The sequence below is a fragment of the Haliotis asinina genome, chromosome 8, assembly GCF_037392515.1.
Source record: "Haliotis asinina isolate JCU_RB_2024 chromosome 8, JCU_Hal_asi_v2, whole genome shotgun sequence".
Taxonomy (NCBI): Eukaryota; Metazoa; Mollusca; class Gastropoda; order Lepetellida; family Haliotidae; genus Haliotis; species Haliotis asinina.
In genome coordinates, this window is record NC_090287.1 from 50,435,585 (window position 1) to 50,459,917 (window position 24,333).

The following is a 24,333-nucleotide window of genomic DNA, read 5'->3' on the forward strand; positions in this document are numbered from 1 at the left end:
ATATGTAACAACACATTTCATTGGTTATGATTTCCATTCTCGTCTTCTAAGGTGAAGGTCATTTAAGATATATCGCGGGAACATGTCTATCTATTTAAACACATCATCTGTTCCAGGAGTTTTAGAAGATTCATGTCATTTGATGCCGTTTGATGTTGAACATGATGGAAATGCGAATGTATCATCCTACTTTACGACGTCAATTAGGGAAGAACAAGAAGGTGATGTCGCAAATCATGATCGTTGGTCTAGCTTTGCTCAATCATCAAATGGTGCACAGAGGCAGTTATTTCGTTTGTATGAGATAAACAACAGCAAAGTGCGGTTCCATTCGCATGCGGAAAGGTATTTAATGACTCAAGTATGTTTCGAGTGAGTGTCATGTGGGCACGTGAGATCCAATGGTCACTTATACAGTTACACGTTGCAAACTTATTGGCTTATGGAAGTTGCTAGTCCAGCACATAACAAGGCGACTTCACACCATACCAAGGTGTCGATGTAGGCCTTGGCTGGAATACGAGTTTGTTCATGTGAACTAGGAAGTTGCATGTTCTATCATCTTTATTATTAATTTTTAGTTATTCTTTCAGCCACAACGGCATCATTCCGAGGCAGACCACTAAACGGACAACATTTCACTTTACCGAGCGGATATTCAGGTATTGTTGCTTAAAGGACCACTAAACTCAATTTTTTGGTACTCTTTTTATCATGGAATATGAAAGACTTTTGGTTAGTCATAAACGAAACACCATTTTTAAACCAAAAAAAATTGTGGTTAATTAATACCAAGCGCTTAAAAGTTGCTAAAAAGCTGTCGGCTTCTCTCTTGCCCGCAAACGAAACCGCAGACAGGTTAGGTAACTCTGTCGCCAAAGCCCTACAGTGACGTCATAGAAGGAACAATTTCCAGTTAAATGTATAGAAAATGTGTAGGTAGCTCGTCATTTTGCTGATTTCTCAACGTCACCAAAGACATGCCGAATTGTTGTGTTGCCGTCAGTTGTTCCTTGGGGTCAGGTGATGGTGTCACTATGCACAGATTTCCACCAGACTCCGTAGTTTGTGCTTAAATTGGTTGTTAGTTTGTGCGAAGTGAGCTTTCTGGAAGCCTGTGGTGTTTACTAAATCGGATGATTCGCCCCCTACCACGTTTCCAGGATAGAAAATGGAGTTCAAGTTTCATCGAGTTTATAAAATCAAGACTGCTTGCTACACATTGCTGACCAAAAGGATTTTGCATGGATATAACGCTTTCTTCCTCGGAAACGAGGTTGTGGTCGAAGCAACAATATTATTGTAAGTAATATTATATCGACCCCTTATATTGACCAATTCCAAGACTGAATTGCTGAATTGGAAGTAATTAATCAATCAGTCTGTTATGGGTTAATCCTTTGATCGATGTTTGTTTTTATAACTCAGCTGATAAACCCTCTTGCATCACTTACATGCACATATTACATAACATGCAATATATTTACCACCTCAGACCTTCATTTATAATGTTGAGTATTTACTCCAGACAGGAGAAATGCCAAATGGGAACCTATGTCGAGTAATTTTACTGGTGTTACCACTAATTATACCCATTATGAATTCATTAACTGACCATCAAATGAATGATGACAAATAACACGTATAGGTTTATACCATCAAACGCGAGTTACAGCAAGGAAGATGTAATCTTTATGTCGCATGCAGCCTGAAAACACTTATGGGCCGAAACTTTTTTGAGGATACTAATGGTTACATAAGAAATGCACATAGGCATTTGCTGTGTACTTGGGTAAATTGATATATTCAGTTTTTTTGCGTAAGAAAATTTTCAGATTATATTCTACCAATGGCAAAGTCATTGTTATTAGTTTACGAATTCAGGTAAATCAACAGTGTGTTTTTATTATCATAGATAATAAACCAGGATTGTAGCTGCCAAAATTTACGTATGATGTTTGCTGTGAAAGCTGGGGCAACCCTCAAAACTATCTAAATATAAAGCTTTCCAATCTTGCGTGCATGTAGACATCATATTTTCACATGACATGATTAAATATCGAGGTAAAAAACACAGAAATAGGATTAAATTGGATCAGTCACTATACCATCCAGGCATCAGAAAAAAAACTACACTATTTTGTTACAATCAGAAAAGGAATACCATGGATATTTTTAAATAACGGCATGTGCTGGGCATCAGGGAATCTTCACTTTTTAGGGTGAAGAAATTCTGCTAGTGTGGACAGGAGCCCAGTCCCCATGTCCGCCACGGTCGAGGGAACGGGAGCTGACCAATTTGCTGCTAGGTTTCATAATTAGACCTTTGGTGAGATACATTATTCGCTCCACGTCAGTGCCCCTTTAAGATGACGGTCCAATTTTCTAGTTGCAGATGCTGAGATGGGGAGTTATTTGTGTTGCCGAATAGCACTGATCAATGTTAGTGCTCACCGTGCTCCCAACCAGTGTTTATTCTGGTTCAGACTCAAAAATGTTTTCTGTGTTTACATTCTGTCTGTCAATTTATTCAGTTCGAGTTTTTATAGCCAATGAGGGTTACAGTTCCTTACTTGCATCTCACCTAATGTTTTCAGAAAAATGCAAAGAAAAGGTAATGAAAAGTACCTTTATCTTGGGAGAGGTCCAGAAAGTCAGGGTTAGGGTTATTTGGGGGATATGTAAGGAATTCTTTCCCCAATGAGGACTATTGTAAGTGGATATTTACTTATCAGAATCAGCAGTCCTTGGCTAGTTTGAATTTTTAAGGTTCAGTGCTACTTAGCTCAAACCAGAGGTCAAATGTTAGTCTGTCTTACAGTCCTTTAAGTAGTTTCCCTTCTTTGTAGCCCTTAATGCTCATTTAGTCTAGAAAAGTCTCCATCCCAAGATCCTATTGACAAAAAAATATACTAATGCATTTTTCCTGAAGTCATCTCATAGATAACTTTGCAAGATTTCACTAACCTTTCACTGATACTTGAACATGCCTTTTCAATTGCTGTTCTCCTACACATGCATACCCCATGGCTTTATTACTGCCAGTCATTCCATGTTTATGCATACTGCTAGAAATAAAATACTTTAGTCCTTACACTGTTCTACTTTGAAACCAACAGGCTATTTTTTGGAAACAGCATCTGCCTCATGCCTTTGCTCTTATTGTCTTTACCTTCAACTGACAATTGGTGATGAACATTGCTTTTTTCAACGAGTTTGATAACAAATGAATGAGGAAAAATTAAAAGCGCCTGCGCCTGTGAGCAGCCGAGCTGTAAGTCGGCACTATATCATTAGATTATGATAATATCAGCAGTGTTCATTCTATTTCTAGCCTTTATTTCTTGGCCATGGCTCATTGTCTTCAGTTAGAAAATGTGACTTACAGTAATTAATAATTACTAATTTGAGTTGACATACTATGTCTGACCTTCAATACAGTTACGATAAACAATTTGAACAAGAGAAACCAAACCAAGATGTGTTTAACACATTTATTAAACAGTTAATACTAACTGAAAATGAAATGGTTCTGGTTGTTTGTTCATGCACACACAAAAAAAACCCCACGAAAAACACATCAAGTTCTTTCATCTTTAAAGGGTAACTAGTAGAGGAACAGAAATTTCCTGATGTTTTTAAAATAATTTCAATCATGACTTGGAATGAGCTTGTAGTGCTTAAATGTAAGAGACAAAACCAGCCTTGTAAAAAATACTGTTAATGCAAACAAGTGTTCCACAATTGTTTGAGTTTGATCATGAAAAAAAATATCAATTGCTTAGTCATTGCAAGCAGTCTTGGAATATTTCAGTCAACCATACCACCACTGGAATGAAATGAATACTTATTTCACGTGATCGTTTCCTCATCAGTCAGACAAATATATATTAGAGTCCTCAACCTTCTATTAGTGATTTCCGTCAGTATTATTAAATAATATAACATCATAACACTTTAACATCATAACACTATACAGTGTTCTGTCAAAATCAGTCTTTGTGAAAAGATTTCTACGGGTTTTTTTGTTTTTTGTTTCTTCTGAACAGGAGCATCTACAGTGTCAAATCCATTCATTTTTTTGTTGTTGCAGTTGTTGTTTGTGACTTCCATAATTCATTAGGACATGTTTTTGCTTCTTCGTGTCAACAGAAAGAATTTTAAATTGACATAGGTTTTTGACAACCAGCATCCCCTATAACAACAATAACCGATGACACTGCTACATGCAATTTTATTTAATTGCTTTAAGAAACAGACCAATTGCATTCAGTTTTACAAAGCATATCAGATTTTCTCATAGCACCTATTTGAGGTCTTCTGGAGTGTGTTGTCTTCATTGCACCAACATGACCAGCAAGTATGTTTAAAGTGTGCATACAAAATTTCTGTGCACAAATGGTATAAGGGGGCTACCTAGAAAAGACACTGTGTCAGAGCAGTTCATATGATATCTATTCAGTTTTCATGTACTTTGTCACATATTGTTTTATGAAACTTAATGACTCCTACAACTACAATGACAAATAACAATGTTCATGATCTTATGTTTCAGGTATTGTTGTGAAGGAGAACAGAAAGCCAGTGACAGAAGATGAGGATCGTGAACTCAACATCACACACCGATTCCAAAAGATGACATACTGGAATTTAGACAAACTGCCAAGTGCTGATGACCGCTTTACACAAGCAATGCAGTGGGCAGACATAGCAAAAGCAGTAAGCATATCATGACATTCCTCTGTCTACAGTATACAGAACTTTGAAAAATATCCAGTTTGGAGTTCGGATTGAGCACAAGACGTAGCCTGAAATTTTACTCGTGGGGTGGGATATCGTCACATGGAGAGATACTTTTGTGTATTTTCACTGCATACTTGATGAAGGAACGGTATGTTTACATTTTAATGATCACCTACGTCGAGGGATACTGATTATCTGCAATATGAAAATCTTTTTAAACTTTAGTTCCTTTCTGCTTTGACAGTTTTATGGGGGATTAAAAGTTACAAATAGAGAAGCCCGTATGTTTTCAATGATTGAATAATGAGATGTTCGTGACCTTTGTCTTTGTCAATTGATGAACTCTCATCTTTCATCTAACTTTAACCAGTTCCATGAACAGTGACGGAGCAAGGATTTTTCATGGTGCTCTCAGGCGTTGGGGTAGCCTACTGGTTAAAGCATTCACTTGTCACACTGAAGACCTGGATTTGTTTCCCCTCGTGGTTACAATTTGTGAAGCCCATTTTAGGTGTCCTCCACTGTGATATTACTGGAATATTGCTAAAAGTGGCATCAAACTACCTCTATGGTATGGATTTACGATTTCTTCGTTATTTACAAAAAGTGAAAATTAGCTGTAAAATATAGTTGCAAGCAGCAGTATAGGGCTTCGTGTTAATTCTTGCATGTTCCATGACATAACTCAATTATTGATTAGAATTTAGTCAATTTGTCATTTTTCTTCTTTGAAAGTTAGCAGTCTAATGATTATAGTTTCAATAGTTAAATTTCTTTGTTGGAAAATACAGGAAATATGTGAATGGAAATGAAAAAAACCCAGTTTCAGCTTAAGGCCAGACACGGCACCTTAAATTGACACTTTTGCTTCAATCTATCAAAATCGAGATTTTGATTTTTTTCATTTATTCAACACATGTACTTCGCGATACAACATGCTGTTTTCGATATAATGTCTTTAAATTTGATATAAACCCCTAAAAACATCATCATATCTGTGGAAATAGTTAAATATGTGTGTAATCAAACTCTGAAAACACTGATCTTTCACCCGTAACCACGCCTCTTTAGCATAAACGAACCCATTCATGTTATACATTGCTAGAAAGCTGATCGTTTCCGCCATGTTGCTGGTCAAAAACATTCTAAAAATAGACATTCCACGTGCGGATATCTTCACTTTCCCGCGATAGGTATTCTGTACGAAAACATCCTTATAAGGCAAAGTATCCCACAGTGCAGCATTCGGCAAGGCGAAATCTCCCACAATGCACCATTCGGCAATCTTCGTTACTTCCTTATATGGCAAAACGTATCCCACAATGCACCATTCGGCAAATCAACAAAACTTCGCCCTTTCCCAGTAGCATTCAAATTGGCGTCTGCTTAGCGAAAATATTGACTGAGAAACGTCGTATTTGAGATATTCTTGACTAACGGTTGTTGTATTCTGTAAAAATGAGATTAACAAAATCAAAGCACGGCTATGTGAAGAATACGAGGCGCAGTTGCTGCAGACATGCTTCAAATACAGTGTCAGTGGTGCGACAAGTGTTGACAGCGCGATCAAGCTTGTGTTAGATTCTGACAGCTTTGACATTTTCGATGCATTGGAAACATGTAGGGACCACGCCTTTGAGGAAAACATTCCACATGAGCCTTTGAAGGTAAGAATGGATATTCACGTATAAAACTTTCAAAATTTAAATCTTTTGAAAACCTTCGATCTCATTTCTGTGACATTGTATGTCAAACTGATCGATCATACCAATGGGTGCGAAGGGACCGAGTTTGTGTTGAGGCAACTAAGTAATTGTTGTAATGTGAACTGGATTTTAATTTTTTTTTTTTTTTTTTTTTTTTTGTATATGAATTGTTTCATGTATTTGGAATACGTCCTTTCAGTAAAGTGAGATTTTGAATGTGTTTGTCTGGCGTCAAAGTAGAAAAAACCATGACCTCATTTTCTCCATATACGTCATTAGCAATCTTAGTGCACATAGTTCTCGGTTGTTAATCACCCGATTTGAATGAAATTTTGTGTACATATAGGCAGTTGATTACTTTATGCAATAACAGAGAGACTTTTTAAATTTTCTTCCCCAATTTCTTTTTAAAAAATAAAATATGAGTGAAAAATCAACTCCAAAAAGTGATGTTTTTAAAACAAAATTTTAAATAACATAACAGTCTTTTTTAAATATTTTCTCTCTGTCATTGCACCCTACACACCCAAAGCTATGATGTAAAGTTGAAATTGTTTAGATATCTTTACTAGTTTTAGAGAAAAACTTTCACTAAGTTTCATCATTTTTCAGGCTTTCGGTGGCCATCTTGGACGTTTCCATGGCAACCAGTGGCATCATCACCTGGAAAAGACTCTTTATCAAATGTTAACATGTATACCTCTAAGTTGAAAGTAAATTTACCTAAGAAATACTTCATAAGCATTTTGTCATATTTGAGGTGCAGTGTCTGGCCTTAATTCCAGCTAGCCAATGCAGTGACGTAGATCATATGAGATGATTTCAGAGGAAATAGGGATACCATCTGCCACCTGATTCTTAAAGTATAGTAAATGGGAATATTGTGTGGATCATGTAACTTCCAGTAATAGGGAATGTTTCCATTATTAACTTTAAAATGGAACTAACATCGTTTTAGATACAAATGGTTGTGTACTCTGGTTTTGGATAATGACAGTTGTGGCATTTCAAACAGCTGCGGACTTTGAAGAAATGTACAGTCGTCCCTCGAAATAATGCGCATCGCGATACCGCGGATTCGGTTAAACCGCGGGGTAATCCGTGGCTCCCAAAAGTTCACGTCTCATACATATTGCGAAATGAAAGCAAAGCAATGACCTAGTAATATATCTCCACGTGTTCTCCATGTCTAATTGAGGTCGTAAATTAATCCTTTATTGTTAAATAAACATCTACCTCACGTAGCTGTTGCTGGATTATATGTTGTTTGAGTAAATTAATGAGATCAGCCCTTTGAACTGTCAAAACTAATTTGAACATCAAACATGCCGTGTGTTGTCATTGGAGTAACAACATGGCGGATGCGTACTCAGTGTCAACCAGAGTGTAATCCGGACAATAACTGGAAAAAATTGAATCTCATCAGGTACGTTTGTAATTGAACACTGGACTTTCTGCATTGTACACGTACTTTGATCAATATTCGTATTTTTATCATGCCATCAAATAAACGTAGTGTTCTTTAAGGTTCATTTTGTGTTTTTCTCCGGATTTTAAAGCGATTATCCAATCACTGCCTTTCTTTATGAAAACAAATATACAAATATGATACAATATACAGTCATTCCTCGCCATAACGCAGGTCTTGGGGTCCATGGATGACCCCCCGCGTTATTAGACATCCGCGTTATAGTACACATTACATAATGTGGAACAAACGCCGAGTTAGATCGTATATTCCAAGGACATAACAAAACTGCTGTTTCGTGAATTGGGTCCAGGAAAAAATATATCGTATCGTTGAAGGTGAAAATAAACAAACTAAGAAAATGGAAATATATATGTGTACGGGAAACTTTGCAATAAAAACTCACTACTTGTTATCAAAGACATATATTCACGTGAATATACATCTTTGTTGTTATTCAACTAGGCAAGATATAGCGATCAGCTGTGCACAGATCTTTTGGTCCAATGTACCGGTGATTCAGGTAAAAACGATCCGATAATATTACATCAAAGAACTTCTATTCCATTATGAGAATATTTTACATATTAAGCTGTTATTGTAACAGTTTATATTACATTGCTATCTGGCTAGTATATAATGCAAGTTTTCTGCAAACATATTTAACATAACAATGAACACCGGCCGTTACCTGTCTTGATACAATTTACGTAGGAGACAGTTTGACAAGTCACAGCTGACTTCCCGCGACTTTGATTGTAAAAAAACAACATTTTGCTCATTCAGTTGTTGAAACTGACTTCAATGAGTCAATCATGCAGGTCTTGGAGTCCATGGATTACGAGACTGTAATCTGTTGGTGACTGCTAAGAATAATGTGAAATTGGTGCTATCGGGGTAGGTGCGAATTCCGGACCCTCACAAATGGGGAAAGCGGAAGTTGTACGAGTATGGAATGAGGTAATGCTCTCACGGTGTTTCCGTTGTTTCTGTCAACAGTTTTAATAAATAAAATTGGGATTGAATTTAATCAAATAAAATGTGGTTTCTGACACCATACATCCTGGGATGACTGTGTCTTACCGTGCTAAAGCGCGGTGTGTTGCATCACAGCAAACATTGTAAGTACTTGGCGTAACTCGACTGATAGCATATCTTGTCTTTCATCAGTTACTGCTACGACGTTGGTACGATTATTATTGAGAAAACCCTGCATGTTTTAAGCATGTGAAACACAAGGAATATGTACGATAAACACTGTCAGTTGCCATCCGCACTGAATTTCACTAGTTTACGTAAGTTACAAGAGCGCAGCAGCGGATTTGTTGATGAGCTATTTTCCGTTTCGTGAAGGGGTGTGATTGCAGTACAACCGTTTTATGGGAGACACGGATTACCCCACGGTTTAAATGAATCCGCGGTATCACGAAGTGCGTTATTGCGAGGGATGGCTGTATTTGATTGGCTAAACTGCTCGCATGCCACTGCCTCTCCATATGCTCACTTCTAACTCCCATATATTTTAATATCTGAACAATTACTAACAATCATGTATACTGTTACATTATGGAAGAAAGTCGGCCGTGCAATGTGAAATTTCCCTTTATTTGGAAAAAAATGACAGCGCCAGTTTGACAGCGCAGTTTGACAGTTTCTGCAGCAACTGCCTGTACAAGTTTCCAGTTAAGAATAGTTTGTGTTCCAACCACGTTGAATATTCTGATGGTATGGCCTTTCAAGTGTGACTTGTGTTTAACCCTCATGAAATTCTTTGAAATTAAGAAAGTAAGACCTTAAAAAAAAATCTTTTCCATTCAAAGAATGTCTGGAATAATTTATCAAATCTGTTCATAATCAGTGAGATAAGTTAAAACATAAATTTGGCAACTTTTCGTTGGCTTCCTTATTTTTACAGCGGTTCCTAGGGACAGGGTAAGCTTCTTGCACAATCACTGTCAAAGGGAAATGACAAAACTTTGAGCAAGTCATGTTTTAACAAATGTTATTTCTGCTTCAGCTTCACCGTCCTGTTGATGAAGAGAGCAGTCAGAAGAGTGTGACAGGGAAATAGTACTGAGTTTGGTGATTCTCTGCATCATTGATGATGCACTGATACCATTCATTAGAGGAGAGTTCGTACATGCTGTTATTTCAGATAACGATGATGGCATTTTACTTGTAACCATCAGCATGGTGTGACAGTTGGTAGTACTTTTGAAGTCTCAGTTGTGTATATTCAATGGTAGATAAACATGAGGAAATGCTTTTGCCCGCTGTAATGATTCTTCATGTATTTGTACGATCCTGGAATTCCATATTGTATGCACTTAGAACTGGAGAGCAAGTTAGGTCACATGTTTACTGATCAACAAGCATGGTACAAATAGTGCCATTTTCCTACACCAGGAATGGTACTGCCTGAGTGAGGTGGCTGGCAATATAGTCCATATATTACACCCATGGTATACTACTTCAAGTCCATTGAACATGTCTTTATAATCTATTACTCTTTCAACCTTTAACACCTTGTGGCCAAATGATGGCTGAGGTGAAATATGATATCAAATAATCTATATGTGAAACATGGGGGTGCAATGTGGAAGCCGTGGAATACACCCTGATTATCAGTGTCATGGTGGATGCAATAAACTACAGACAATAAAGAAAGCATTGCCAATGCAGTTTGTTTTTATTGAGCTAGACATATATTTACTTACAACTTTGCACACGAAAGATGCATAGGTTATAAAAGTAACAAAATTTGAGGTTTTCCACATATATTCCTTTCAGGAGATTCTGAAAGCATAACAGGATGTACATGTCGAAGACATACATAATGTAGACAACATACACAATCATAAATTTAAAGAGAAACATCACTTCTTTTCATATTAGAGTTTTTGAAATAGGTAAGCTTGGGACTTCAAGCAGTGCTTTCTGTAGTCAGTTTGTTTACAATTCTGTCAATCTCAATGAGTTTATGAAAGAGCTCCATGCTAAGTACAATGTTTGTATTGAAGTATTCTGTAAACCAAGATTAGAAACACTTGAGGTAATTGAATGAATTCAAATAAAATCCAAGATTGAAATGTGTTTTTCATGAACATGAATATAAGACTAAATTATCCTGTAACGGCTATAAACAGAAACTGTCCGCCTCAATAGAACATCGTAAACCTAACTTCATAATCTGAAAAAGCTAACAGTATGAAATTAACTTCTAAGAAGCCATGATGAGTAAAATTAGTACTGAGACAAGTGACCACCTCAAATAGTTCCTTGTCATAGAAAAAGAAATGTTCTGAGGAAGTGAGGATTGATGTATGATAAACACACCAAAGCATTTTAGGGCACATGTCAACTCAGAAAATCTCACAAAGTTGATTTGTTGAACGAAGGGCCATTACATAAAACACTAGCGCTTCAGTGTTGGAAAGTAACCCTGGAAGTCAAGGGCCTTTGTCGTAAGGATACATTTTCAGAGGGTTCCTGGATTCAAGTGCTACTGGAACAAACCTTGAGGAATCATCTCTCTTTAATACTGAACAGTGCATACCATATCTAATAATCACATAATAGAAACTGCTTGATAGAAAATATCTGGTGAACAAATGTAAAATTATTCTAAAATAGATGTTTTGTTGAAAAATTACTATGTACAACATTAGTCCAATTACAATTTTCATACGTCAACAACACTTTATGAATTCAGACAGGTATTTGTGTACTTTACAGGGACGAGAAATTTCCGCGGATCCGCGTTTTTTTACATCCCCAGGGTCATTTTTCTGAAACGTCTAAATATATATACAGTGTTAATATTGATTTTAGAAGCCATATTTAGTGTGTAAAATGCCAAAATCCCAGGAGCTTCCGGGGAGCTTTGCCCCCCTGGGCCCCCGACCAGGCTCCGCCCTGAACCTGGCTGGGGGCCGGTTGCCCCCAAACCTCCGACTAGTTTTCAGCTGTAAATGAAAATTTCCATTCTCATCCCTGACTTTATCTTGCAGTAACGAGGCTGCATTCTAAATATGGCAGTGATATACCAGTGAAATGATAACACTTGTAAAACACATGGTAAAGTTGATTCATATTACCTCTTGTGATCATAGCCTTACACCACAGAGAATGTGGTATTTGCTATGTCACAGTATGTGGGTGGGATAATTTCCAAATTTCCAAAGTATAATGTTTAACAATAGTTGGTTTATCTTCAGAAACAACGTGATTGCCCAGCTTCTAAATGATTTTGTGATGATATTTGAACAGATTAGTCAAGTATCCTAATTACTGCCATTTCACCCACCTATCCACACCTCCAGTCGGAGAGATACATGCATCATTTTTGCAGTGCTTGAAATGCTGGCATGTTTATTGGTAACATATAGTCTGAATAAACAAACTACCAACGGTCGTTCAAATATGAAAAATTAGTAAACATCAACGATGCCTTACATGAGATCTACCAAATATATATATTTCATTTCTTTGAAATTCACCTACACCAGCAATAGACAATTTACTTGATTTTTCTAAGGTTCATTGAATATATTCGATGTGTAACATTTGTTTTGGATTTTTTTGTTTATAAGCGTATATTTTAAGTAAGATGAACACATATATGTTTAGTAAAATGAAAAACATTTTCAGTCAGGATGTATAAAATTCAAATATATCTCTCTGCAATATTTTAAACTACTTTTGAGGAACTGACAATGATAATAGTAATAAGAGATACTAGTCAGCATTTCAAACCCTCAAAAGTGATACAAACTAGCTTGTCATACAAAAAAAAATGTACATGGAAATATATAGTTTCCCTACATGGATTTGCTGTATTTGATCTGATCTCTTTAGAATGTCAGTCACAGACTTTAATTTGACTATTGCTCATACATTTTTGTGATTTATTTAACTTTCACTTGCCCTGTTTATCAAGGGCAAATGTCATTATGTAATATGCAGATTAAACCATTCCACTATTTTGATTATCAGTAACCTCACACTTAAAGGCTTTACAAACTTACAGCACAGCAGTCTTAACAATAGTATGTTGGTTAGGCTTGAGACGTATCAAGCATTCCCTGAAGAGTTAAGTTGCATGATCTGGTCAGTAGAGAAAGTCACCATCGTCAACAGTTTCTCTAAGATGTCATTTCTGTTTACAAACAGCTGATGGCACCAACACTGGTATGCCATGTATCACAGATGCATTCTACTAAAGAAACACAGCTGACTACAAACAGCAGACATCATGCCTGCTCTCCTTGCTGCATTGACATCTCCATTGCTTTCTTCAACATGTCTTCTTCACTCAGTTCATCTAAAACACAGGGTGAATTGGGAAATAATACAAATAATGATATGAATGTTTATGTCATGCCAAATTCATGTGCTAGGTATAACCATACAGCTACATTATTCCCATGGTCCTTATGTACTTCTCATTCTCAGCTCCTTACAACCCAACATGCCTGTGAGGTGCTAGAAACTAAACTAAACAGTGAAAGTCTCATCCTGGTACTGGTACCCATTCACTGATAAGTAAACAGAGGCACAGGTCATCTGCCTAAGAAGACGCACCACTTGTACTACACACCACATGTCTTGAAGTGATTGGCAGTTCTGCAGCACTAGAGTGATCACACATTAAATAACACTGACCTATGTTGCTTCACTAAATAGTACAATTTTCTATACATGATTTAAGCTATTTCTCTACAGCCTGTGAAGAATCTGATTTATGCAAGTCCAGTGCTTCAGCAATTCATGCCACTCAGGTTAAAATCTGATACGTGAAGATCTGGGTTAGAATTGGTATAACCTATACTTGTCGTAAGAGATGACTAACAGGTAACGTTCAGTCGTCAGGCTTGCTGACTTGGTTGACACATGTCATCATATCCCAACTGCATAGATCGATGCTCATGATGCTGATCACTGTATTGTCTCATCCAGACTTTATTACTTACAGACCATTCCATGTAACTAGAATATTGCTCAGTGCAGCATTAAACAACCAACCAACAAACTAATCTTGAACTAGAACACTTGTGTTCATTAAAGAACGTACAGAAAATTCTCAATAATTTGCCTGTATATATAGAATCTCATCTAAGTGTCTACTGATATAAATGCTTAATGTTCAAATATATTTTGGAGGGAATGAAGACATTCATTCATTCATTCATTCATTCATTCATTCATTCATATCAGTAGACATGAGGTAAGGTTCTACATGTACATCTCTGAACACAGCACTAGCATTAGATATCAGTGCAACGATGTCATAGCATTGTGATGTCATCAAGTTCATGATGTCATATCAATCTCATGGCCTTGTCCAAAGTCTACTACCAAAGCAATATTTTCTATGAGACATCGTCTGATCTCACACAAGCGAGATCTGTGGATCAGAGTTTTGGATGATAAACTATTATCATACAGCTCGGACACTCGAGGTGTATTCCTTTGATGCAAAGCTGACTCACCTTCTTTAGCTGGTAGGGTAGATTCTGATTGGTTTGATGTGGACGGAGTATTGTCAACTTTGCTGAGAAAAGCAAGCCTTTTCTGCCTTAACTCTTCCTGAGTGGGATTTGGTTCACCTGCAGTACTTGTGCCAGGTTGTTCACTCAACAGTCGTGGGCCTACACTAACCTCATCGTCCACTATATAACCTGACAAAACAGTTAAAATTCTATTCCACAAATTGAATGAGCAATAAACAATTAGTGTTCTCTCTCCCACTACTTTCAAAGAAATGTCTATAAAATAGAAGTAGGTGGGACAAACAAGAGGATCACAGAATGAGGGATTCTTAATCGCACCATTGCCACAATTTACTATATACAAGGTACTGTATGAACATGGGTCAGATGATTCTTAAACCACAATTTTAAAGTAAGTGAGCGAGCTTGGTTTCACAAGGTCACAGCATTGTTCAATTTTACTATCGCTGCAGTATCCTTTTTTCCTTGCAGTGAGTGAGGTTACGTTTACGGTGCACTCAGCAATATTCCAGTTATATGCCTGGGGTCCGTAAATATCAAGTCTGGACAGACAATCCAGTGGTCAACAGTTTGAGCATCGATCTGCACAACTGGGAACCGATGATATGCGTCAGCCAAGTCAGCGAGTCTGACCACCCAATCCCGTTGGTTGCCTCTTATGACAAGTATAATCGCCTTTTATGGCAAGCATGGGATGCTGACGGCCTATTCTACCCCGAACCTTTACAGGTCTTTTTCTTGGAAAAGTGATCGGTAATATTACCATGAGTGCCTATAAACTGTATCATGTGAACATCTTCATTTCATCCAGAATTATTACCTGTCATGCTCATCTTTAAAGCCTTTTGTAACATTGTGTCATCATTCTCGACTAGCCTGCGACTTTCCTCAATGGCACGCTGCAGTTCCATGTCCCCATCACCTGATTGGTCAGATGTGTCAGCTGCCTCACTTATAAGGGTAGGTTTGACTGGCTGAACTGCAGGAATCATTTTTAAGAGCTGATCTGCTTCACTGTTTGGTAGTTTGCCTACTATGATGTATATTGCATAGCCTGAAGAAAGAAATACCCCAGAAATTAAAACCACAGGCATAATTATTAATCAATAATCAAATTTCTCAAAAGAAACAATGGAGAGGTAACTGTTGGAGTAATGACAGAAATATGACAGTATATAATGCTGATTGTTGGATCATGAATGTATTCAAACACTTAAAAGGGGGGTTTGTGTGTCTGTGCATGCATGGATTTTTTTTTTTTGATGGGGGTGGGGTGGATGTTCTCACTACCAGTCATTGTTTCAAGTACAATACGTTGGACTGATCAATGTTCAACTAAATCTACACGTTTACTCATGGTGTTAGACACAAGGGATTCAGGTTTAAGGGGATGTGAGGTGAAAGGAGTCAGTTTAGTTTTATGCTGCTTTTAGCAATATTACAGCAACATCATGGCAGGGAACACCAGAAATGGGCTTCACACATTCTGCCAATGTGGAATCAAACATGGGTCTTCGGAAATTGAAAGCGTTAACCACTAGGGTGCTCCACTACCCTTGGTGAAAGGAAGTTTAATGTCAGGATTATTGCATTTACACAGCAACATGCATACATGTGTGTGCATGGCTCCATGTCCTGATCTGAACTTTTCAATGTTGATTTTACGGTGCAAACCCACTGACATACCATGCTGCTGACCCAGTCTAAGTAAACTTTGACTCAGTACTTTCCGTTATACTGAACTACTGAGTCTAACAAAACCTAGTAGGAGGTCGTGTCAGGTAACCTTTGAGCGGCATATGACCGTCCATACAAACGCAAGAAGGCTGAAAAGATTTCAGGTTTTGTTAGACTCAGTAGCACGAAAAGTGCTGAGATCAAGTTTACTCCATCCTCGATATCTCCAGGGTATACATTCCGATAAGACTCCACTATACCCTGGACGCACCTACGGCTCTGCCCGATAAATTTATTACCTCCCTTTGCCTGCTCCGCCTTCTTACAGTAGCCAATCAGCTAGGCCGCCGTTATAACTGAGCTTGCCAGTGTCAACAAAGGTAGTGGTCGCAACTGCGAAGGTTTGCTCGCAGTGCGTTCCAGATTTTAGGGAAACCATACAAACAAATTGACAGGTCCAAAACTTTAAAACAACATATGCAAGAACGCCTTCTACCTCTTCCAGAGAACCTCTGCATGCTTTCTGTTGCCAAGTATAATCGGTTAGACAATTCAAAAAACGAAAGTGAGTTGTGATTGGTTTGCTCAACTTCCCAGCGTAGACACCCGACTGGATCAAAAGACAGTCAAGGGAGATAATAAATTTATCTGGCAGAGCCATAGATGCGTCCAGGGTATAGTGGAGACTTATCGGAACGTATACCCTGGAGATATCGAGGATGAGTTTACTCAGACTGGCTGCTGACCAGTCTTTGTTCTATCTGTACAAGGAACAGTAACAAAATGTAATTTCCATTAGATAAAATTTTCCTCTTTACAACTCTTAAAGAGTTACCCACCCTCTTGCTGCAGCTGTGTAAGAAAGAGAGAGAGGTATGTGTCTGAAATGAGTTCTGGCCCAGTGAGGAGGGAGTTGAGGTTGAACCACTGGTGACCCAGTTTCCGGACACTGAACCAGTGTTGCTTGAAGTTACATATGTAAGCTTGTTCATGGCTGAAAACAACACAACATTACATGTTTTAAAAAAAGATCAGGTTACAGCAATTCCTTATGATGACAGTTCAATGACTGCAAAGTGTAGTTGAACTTTTAATCTACGCATAATCACTTGAATGGAGAGAACAAAAAATGATGGAAGGACAAAATCTCCTGAAATATACTACAAACAAAATTTATGGGAACATAAATTTGATAGTCATGTATAAACTTTAACATGGTGAGGTCATTTATACTCTAAAGTAAATGTAAATTTTTGTCTGAGCACATAGAACAACATGTTGGAACATGCAGCAAAGCAACTGATTCCATATTAGGTGAGTCTGAGTGAAAGAAAACATTGTCAAAAACAACGAAAAAGAAGGATGCTGAAACAAACCAGCACCATATTAGATGCAAATGCCCAAACATAACATCCCAGTGCATGTGGAAGACAGACAGACTTCCCAGGTAACTTGTGTATCTGAACAAATCTGATAACTATTGTGCTTGTGTTGAAACCACAGGAACAGTGCTGTAACTGCTGTAAAAGCAGTTAAGCTATGTCATTGTATGATCTCTCTGTATGCTCACATTGGCTCCCTGCGAGCTTGTATTGCAATGCCATTTTGACTGTTATAGGGCACCAAGTCCAGTCCCCATACACTTAAGGCCTCTTGAATCACTTGGATAGAGAAGAAACCACTGTCATCAAAATTGGTGGATGGTTGCTGGAATTCACAAAAAATGTTTCATTGAACAGGTTGTGAAATCGGTTCAGTTTAACAGATCAATCATAATCATTCAGTATTCATAATGCATGAAATGAGAATTCAACACAATTAACATTGACATTATAAATAACATTTGCTGTATGTCTATGAGTAACTTCTTTAATCGGGTCTTCTTCATTCAAGAATGGAAAAATGTGCAAAGACCATCAAATTATGCTCTTTCATGTTAATGTCAAGAACATTGTATTGATATACATTTCCAGCTTTTAATTAATATTAGGTAGTACTGCCGTTTAATTTCTTATCAAAGTGCACTTCACAACTACATTTTAACTTGTACTTGTTAGAATGCTAGAATATCAGATATGTTTTACACTTAAGCATTTGATACATTAATACATTCATTCAATAGCTGTGCACAGAAAGCATGGGATTTTTTCCCCCTCAATTTAACCATTATTATTACAGCACTACATGCTTTTAAATTCAAGCACTTAATTTCCCTTATGTCCTAGTTGAGTCTTTAAGTGTCCCAATAAGCCAAGCTTCTAAAAATCAGTCACTAGTCGCTGAACATCTCTTCCTCTGGATGATACATATAGTTGTCTATGCTGACGAACTAACAAACTTGAGTTTAGTCATATCTATTGCAGAAGTAATGAAACCAACCAATTTTGGACTCATCAAAAAAACAATATCAGCTAACAGCAAAGTGAGGTGAAATGAGGTTAAAATCCCATTAATTAATTACTGCTTTTAAAATGTCAACATGCATGCATGCGTATCCATTCCTTTGCATCTGCTTGTAATAATTTGTATTTGTTTGCATCTGCTTGTATTTGTATACTGCTTTTCTAAACTGTTACCCTACTGAGATGAAGTGTTTCTATCAGCATCACAAATTTGGTCTCCCTTGACAGCTTTGCTCATTCAAAGAATGAGAACACAGCCACACAGAAAATGTTGACTGCAGCACTGCTATTGCCCACCATCATATTTGCAATATGCATTTCATGTGATGCAAAACATATATCATTAGGATCTCAGAAATGCATGGTTTGGATGCAGACAAAATGTCAATTGCATCCCAGCATACTTTAGAGTCTCAAATAATTAGAGTAAGATGTGTCTACCTCAAGGAACTGCTGGTACTCTACTGAGTGCAGTCCCCCTTCTGCCATGAAGCTCCTCTCCTTTTCATCAAGGCTCTGGGCTATCTGGGCCAGATCAACAGGGGAGAAGTACTGGCCCTGAAGCAGTCCATTGAGGCAATGCTGTGCACACAGAGATCCCTCTTGCTGGAAGGTAAAATAAAAACAAATTTCAGTGTTTTTATGTTTTATAGTACAGAAAATCATGACAATGCAATGATAACATAAAGTGATGCATATACCACTAACACAAACCATGAAATGAACATTGCGAATATGTGTAAACAAAGAGACTCCAGTCAGTATTGTTATAGAGCCACACAGCCTTGATCACTGAAGCATGTGAAATCAGACTGATGTTAACCAAAAGCATAGAACGTCTTCTCATGATTGATAGTTTCTAACTAGTCTAACTAGTCTCCATGTAACAAAAGCACCTGTATCCAAAATCGATCAGTTGCCCCGCACTAAAATGGCAGCTCAAATTTAGCAATGCGAATTTCTTCGATTCTATGATGTTCATTTAATGTTGGCTTACCTTGGCAAACAATTAGCTATCAAATCATGGCACATGTCAGTTGCTCATTAACTGGGTTAGAAACATTCCGGCAACAATCAGTGGCGTTACCATGAACTAGAATGTACCAAACCATGAAAATTACAGTTATACTATCATAAAAAATGCCGCATGAAAATACACACCTTCTCATGAAAAATAGCATCCATGTCTGTCAACAAAAAAATAACGGAAGCGGAAAAGTAGTAATATTCAGGACCATGCGATGTTTGGGGACTCCAAAACCAGGACACGCCAAAATATATCTAATGAAGAGTCGCCCGGTCATTATTGACGATATTTTAAAAGGACATAACGCCATTTATTCGCAGTAATCTACTTTCACAATAAAACTACAATTGCTAGCACCGCTTTATGGAAATGATGATCTCACACACCCACTTAATAATTCGCAACCTCTTTTGGACCCCATTCACCAAAGGGACTTAACTCTCAATATTTTCGATAACTCTGCACGTGGGTGAGATTTGTTGCCACCAGTGAGTGTTGTTGACCCCTCGGACAGTGTTAGTCATGAAAAGAAAACACCAAGATATAAAACCTAATCCAGGCCACAAGAGCCCTCACCAGAGTGGAACGTACATAAGTGATCCAAAGCTTACTCCGCGAATAAAACAGGTGAGAGTACGCATTATTTTCAACCGTTAAACAATTTCATTAAGTGTTTGCATCTAAGGAAGAAAACGTACACCATTCAGTCACTCATTTGTGTACCAACACAGTCCCTGTGGTCAAATTTTGAACTACGACTAGTCATTTGCCGTGATTTTGTGTTACATCGTAATTTGTACAGTTTGTGGTGCTGAATTCCAAAGGAAGGCCTAAGTTCATGTTTCTAAACAGCCCTTCATTTATTACAAAGTAGTTTCATTTATCACTAGAAGTTTCTTGGTCAAGTTACAATTTATTAATTCCCATTTCTGATTTCAGTACATGAAAGCTAACAGCAACAGAAAACATCTCAGTATTTCATCAATATCTGAAGATTTGCAGCGACAGTATAGGTAAATAGCAAATATTAGGCCATTTACACTAATGAAAGACATTTTGATCTACCCTCATATAGAGTGTAATGAAGTGCACTTTTGCCCAGTCCTTAAAGCTCACGGATACTCAAGTTAGTTTATGATAATGTATTAATGCTGTAAAATGAAAAAGATCTCATTACAGAGGATAACATGAGGTTAGTAGAGAGGTACCACATCCATTACCATATGTGTGCATGTAATATGTGACTGTTTGTATAAAAGATTTTTTTTTTAAATTTTCTTCAGTGAATACTCTCGAAGGAAAAAGAATGCTTTTCAGAAAATGGTTGAAAAAGGTAAGTGTTGTCACCAGTCTAAGTAAACTTAGTCTCAGTGTATTTCGTTACACTCCACCACTGAGTCTAACAAAACCTAGTAGAAGGTCATGTCTGGACCAATGACAGTCCAATCAAACGTTAGAGGGTTAAATAGATTTAACCCACCAGACAATGGCTACTATTTAGGGATTGGAGGGACTTTCAAAATATTCAGGTCCCTGACACAGATCTCTCCAAAAAACAGAGTCCTCATATACAGTAAAGTTCACTTATAATGTACACGCTTACAATGAATTGCCGATTACAACGAACAAATTCAGAAGTCCCGACTGCTTTCCTATATATTGTTTTGAATTAACTACCGTATACACCGAACACTGATAGTACGAATTATCTGTTACAACAAACAAATTGATGGGTCCCTCTGTGCTATTTCACTCGTTAATTGACGTGTTTACAACGAACAGCTGATCTGAATCCACTCGTGTGTCATCTCACGTGTCACCAATTAGCTTGTGAAAACAAACAGGCTTCCTCACATGGGATCAAGGGGATAATAAAATAAACTTACCTGTGAATTTTTATCATGCATTTAATCTTGTTAAACTTGTTGACATTGTCAAGGCATAAATAGCGATCTGGGAAACGTAAAGCTCTAGATCTCGACACAAAATACCAAATCATCCAAGCTGTAGATGCAGGCGGTAAATCCAAGACTGACATTGCAGCATACTTGGACATACAGATTTCAAGGCCAATCAGTCGTGGTTAGAGAGATTTAAGAAGCGACGAGGGATATGTTAAGCCATGACACACGAAGAAAGCTCGTCTGTTGACAGCAAGTCAGTTGATGATTGGCTGATGTCACAGAAGCACAAAATTACCGATTTTGTTAAAGATGCACAATAAAATACATGATCGATGATGAAATGAATGATCCATGACAATTATATGTTCGTTGGTTTTGTCTTATTTTATTTTCTGTGTGAACATGATCTTGTCTGCAACCAGTGGCATGGCGACGATTCTTGGTTATTTCCGAATATTCACGAACATTCCTGAATCGCTTAGAACGAACTTCGCTTACAACGAACTGAAAACAACAGTCCCTTTGACTTCGTTGTAAACGAATATTACTGTAACAGTTATTTGACCTGCGGAATATACGCTTTGGGATTTCTGTTGACATGGTTACCATTGGCTAATATTTCCGCGAGGTAACATCCTTGAATGTAGCCAAAAACACTATTTTCAGCAACTGTTTACTCACTTTGTCATGGTTGTATGTACGCCGTGTGCATCACCCGGAAGCGAGCGCACACTAAATAGCTTTCGGAATCATTCGGGGACGAACCTTTTCGAGATAAAAAGTTCAAAAGGTATGTGCGAATGTGCACTTTCACGATTTGGTAAGCTATGTTCTGATTGGTCAATCTGTAGTGGAGTGTAACGAAAAGTACTGAGGATAAGTTTACTTAAACTGGTGTTGTCACAGTGTTGATAAATATGACAATAATAGTGCATTAATTGTATAAATTTCGTAGTAATAAAGGTTTTCAAAGCAACTGATTTTCCAAAGTGTTACTAAAATAGATTTCTCAGTTTTTCTTATGCAATCAGCAAAAACATAACGGAAAAGGAACAGCTAATGATTTTTCACAATTGTCACCATTTTAAAGGTCACATGCAACCAAAACACAAACATAATTAAAACGCAGTTATTACTTATTCGTGATATATAAAATGCATTGCTGATTAAGAAAAAACAAACAAAGTTAAAGCATATAAATGCAAATCAAAGGTGCTTTATTTTATACTTGGGTTAACCTCCCTTGAAACAAAGCAGCCACAATAGCAAACACAGTCAGAGGTGATCGGTATGCACTCAAACGTAACAAAACCCTTTCATTGGCCACTGGTTCATTTGCCAATAGCCTGAGCCGGCTTTTTGTTTATGGCTTATGAGCTTGATAGGTGTTAATTTCAAATTGAATGTGGTCAGTGGTTGAAGTTGTCATTAGCAGACAGGCAGGCAGACAGATAGGTGTCAATAAACCTGACATTGAGTTTTCTCTGTGACAGAGTCTGATTATCACAATCAACATTTTTTTTTTAAAGGAGTAGATTATTTACTTGTTTGTGTATACAACCAAAATTAGATTACCGCTCATGACCTCATACTCCAGGCAGGCATATACTGTTTCAAGCAAAATTGTGTTTTATGTTGCATGTGACCTTTAACACCTCAACTGAAAGAATTTTGAAAAGTATCAGTTTATTCCAATACATTCCATTGTCAGTGGCCTGGTTTGAAGTTTATTCCAGTCTTCAGTAAAAGTAGCTGGGTAAAGAATAGTGTATTCTAGAAGAACATACGTACCATAAAAATGGTTGGTTTTTTTTGAGTCGGTATACCAGTATGTGCCATTTCAGCCTATTTTGTGGCATGTGAGCAGCTTGCAGCAGAAGAGGGCGACACTTTTAGTCTAACGGAGGAAAATCATATGAAGAAAATTAAAAAGAAAACTGTTTCAGAAAGGTAATATTTGCTTGTTATTACGAGATGCTTAAGCTTCAAATACATCCTTTCACAAATTTGTGCTGAACAGAGTTTCTGAGGATATAAACTTGTTTGAGATATAATAGAAATTTAACAGGTTAAATTCGGTTTTAATTAGTGGTAGGAAAATTGTATTTCCCATGGCGAGCGGAGTTGCTTCCCCTTTCATTACATCACAAAAACTGGCAAGCATGGTGGCATGGCGTGCATTGCAAATTTTATAATAATCAAAGAAAATGGAAATCTGTATGGAATAGTGCCCTGGAATCATGGAGAGAGGTAAACGAGAGGGCAGGGGGAAGAAGATGGGTGAGGTTTTGGAGGTGTTGAAGCCCCAGAAACGTGACTCAAGCAGCAACGGACGGCATACGGAAGGGTAGCAGGTGGTTGGTGACATCTCGCCGATTGGGGACACTTGGTTTTCAACGCCACCAAACAGTAGTTGGCTGCGGTTGGCACAGGATGAATGTTTGAGTCTGGAAACGGAATTGCAGGCTTTGAAGCTGGAAAGACGAAAGGATTTTTTGAAAGCTGAAATGAGGATGGACCTTGAAAGCATGCGGTCGCAAAGTGATCATGTTGAGGTCAATCAGCAAAGGGAAGTAACTCCAACAGACATGATTGAGGGTAATCCCCGTCAGATATCGGATTTCGTGTGGATGAACTCTCTTCATGTTAATAAACATTGTCATTTGCAGTTTGACAACGGAAGACTCAAATTGGGCAGCAACAAACCCCCACTTAGCAGTGTTAGCATGGAAATGTGGGGCTATGCTAGTTTAGGCATATTAGATAAGATGATTGAGGAAGGGGTCTCTAAGCAAACAGTGCTAGACTACCACCGCTACATGGCTGACATTATCAGATTGGCAAGTAGAAACATTTGGACTTCAGTTTTATTAGTATAGGGACGTGCAGACGAT

At 37.6% G+C, this 24,333-nt stretch overlaps 3 protein-coding genes across 3 annotated transcripts in view; 2 read left to right on the top strand and 1 right to left on the bottom strand.

Annotated features, from left to right (window-relative positions):
* The first annotated feature begins 41 nt into the window (after positions 1-41).
* LOC137294496 (ribonuclease H2 subunit C-like) lies at positions 42-10,594 on the top strand. Its single transcript, XM_067825525.1, has 4 exons — positions 42-221; positions 594-662; positions 4,556-4,719; positions 9,935-10,594. Exons 1-4 carry the CDS (start codon positions 83-85, stop codon positions 9,986-9,988), a joined length of 426 nt encoding a protein of 141 aa, XP_067681626.1. The 5' UTR covers positions 42-82; the 3' UTR covers positions 9,989-10,594.
* Positions 10,582-19,742, bottom strand: LOC137294495 (ataxin-3-like). Its single transcript, XM_067825524.1, has 7 exons — positions 19,670-19,742; positions 18,950-19,114; positions 17,677-17,813; positions 16,946-17,100; positions 15,250-15,483; positions 14,409-14,597; positions 10,582-13,240 (listed from the first exon to the last, which is right to left on the bottom strand). The coding sequence occupies exons 1-7, from the start codon at positions 19,691-19,693 to the stop codon at positions 13,170-13,172; spliced, it is 975 nt and encodes a 324-aa protein (XP_067681625.1). The 5' UTR covers positions 19,694-19,742; the 3' UTR covers positions 10,582-13,169.
* A 222-nt stretch (positions 19,743-19,964) lies between these two features.
* Positions 19,965-24,333, top strand: part of LOC137294074 (nuclear valosin-containing protein-like) — a 38,261-nt gene continuing 33,892 nt past the window's right edge. The window contains exons 1-4 of the mRNA XM_067825008.1: positions 19,965-20,162; positions 20,475-20,548; positions 20,819-20,868; positions 23,284-23,389. Of these exons, the coding sequence (XP_067681109.1) occupies positions 20,058-20,162; positions 20,475-20,548; positions 20,819-20,868; positions 23,284-23,389 (335 nt within the window). The 5' untranslated portion in view covers positions 19,965-20,057. The remainder of the gene's footprint in view (positions 20,163-20,474; positions 20,549-20,818; positions 20,869-23,283; positions 23,390-24,333) is intronic.

Coding starts and splice junctions, on each gene's coding strand:
- LOC137294496 (XM_067825525.1), top strand. CDS start 83: ATGTCTATCTATTTAAACACATCATCTGTTCCAGGAGTTTTAGAAGAT. Junction 222..593: donor AATTAGGGAAGAACAAGAAG/GTGATGTCGCAA, acceptor TTATTCTTTCAG/CCACAACGGCATCATTCCGA. Junction 663..4,555: donor TTTACCGAGCGGATATTCAG/GTATTGTTGCTT, acceptor CTTATGTTTCAG/GTATTGTTGTGAAGGAGAAC.
- LOC137294495 (XM_067825524.1), bottom strand. CDS start 19,693: ATGGATGCTATTTTTCATGAGAAG. Junction 17,814..18,949: donor AGTACCAGCAGTTCCTTGAG/GTAGACACATCT, acceptor TGTGAATTCCAG/CAACCATCCACCAATTTTGA. Junction 15,484..16,945: donor TACACAGCTGCAGCAAGAGG/GTGGGTAACTCT, acceptor TTCTTTCTTCAG/GCTATGCAATATACATCATA.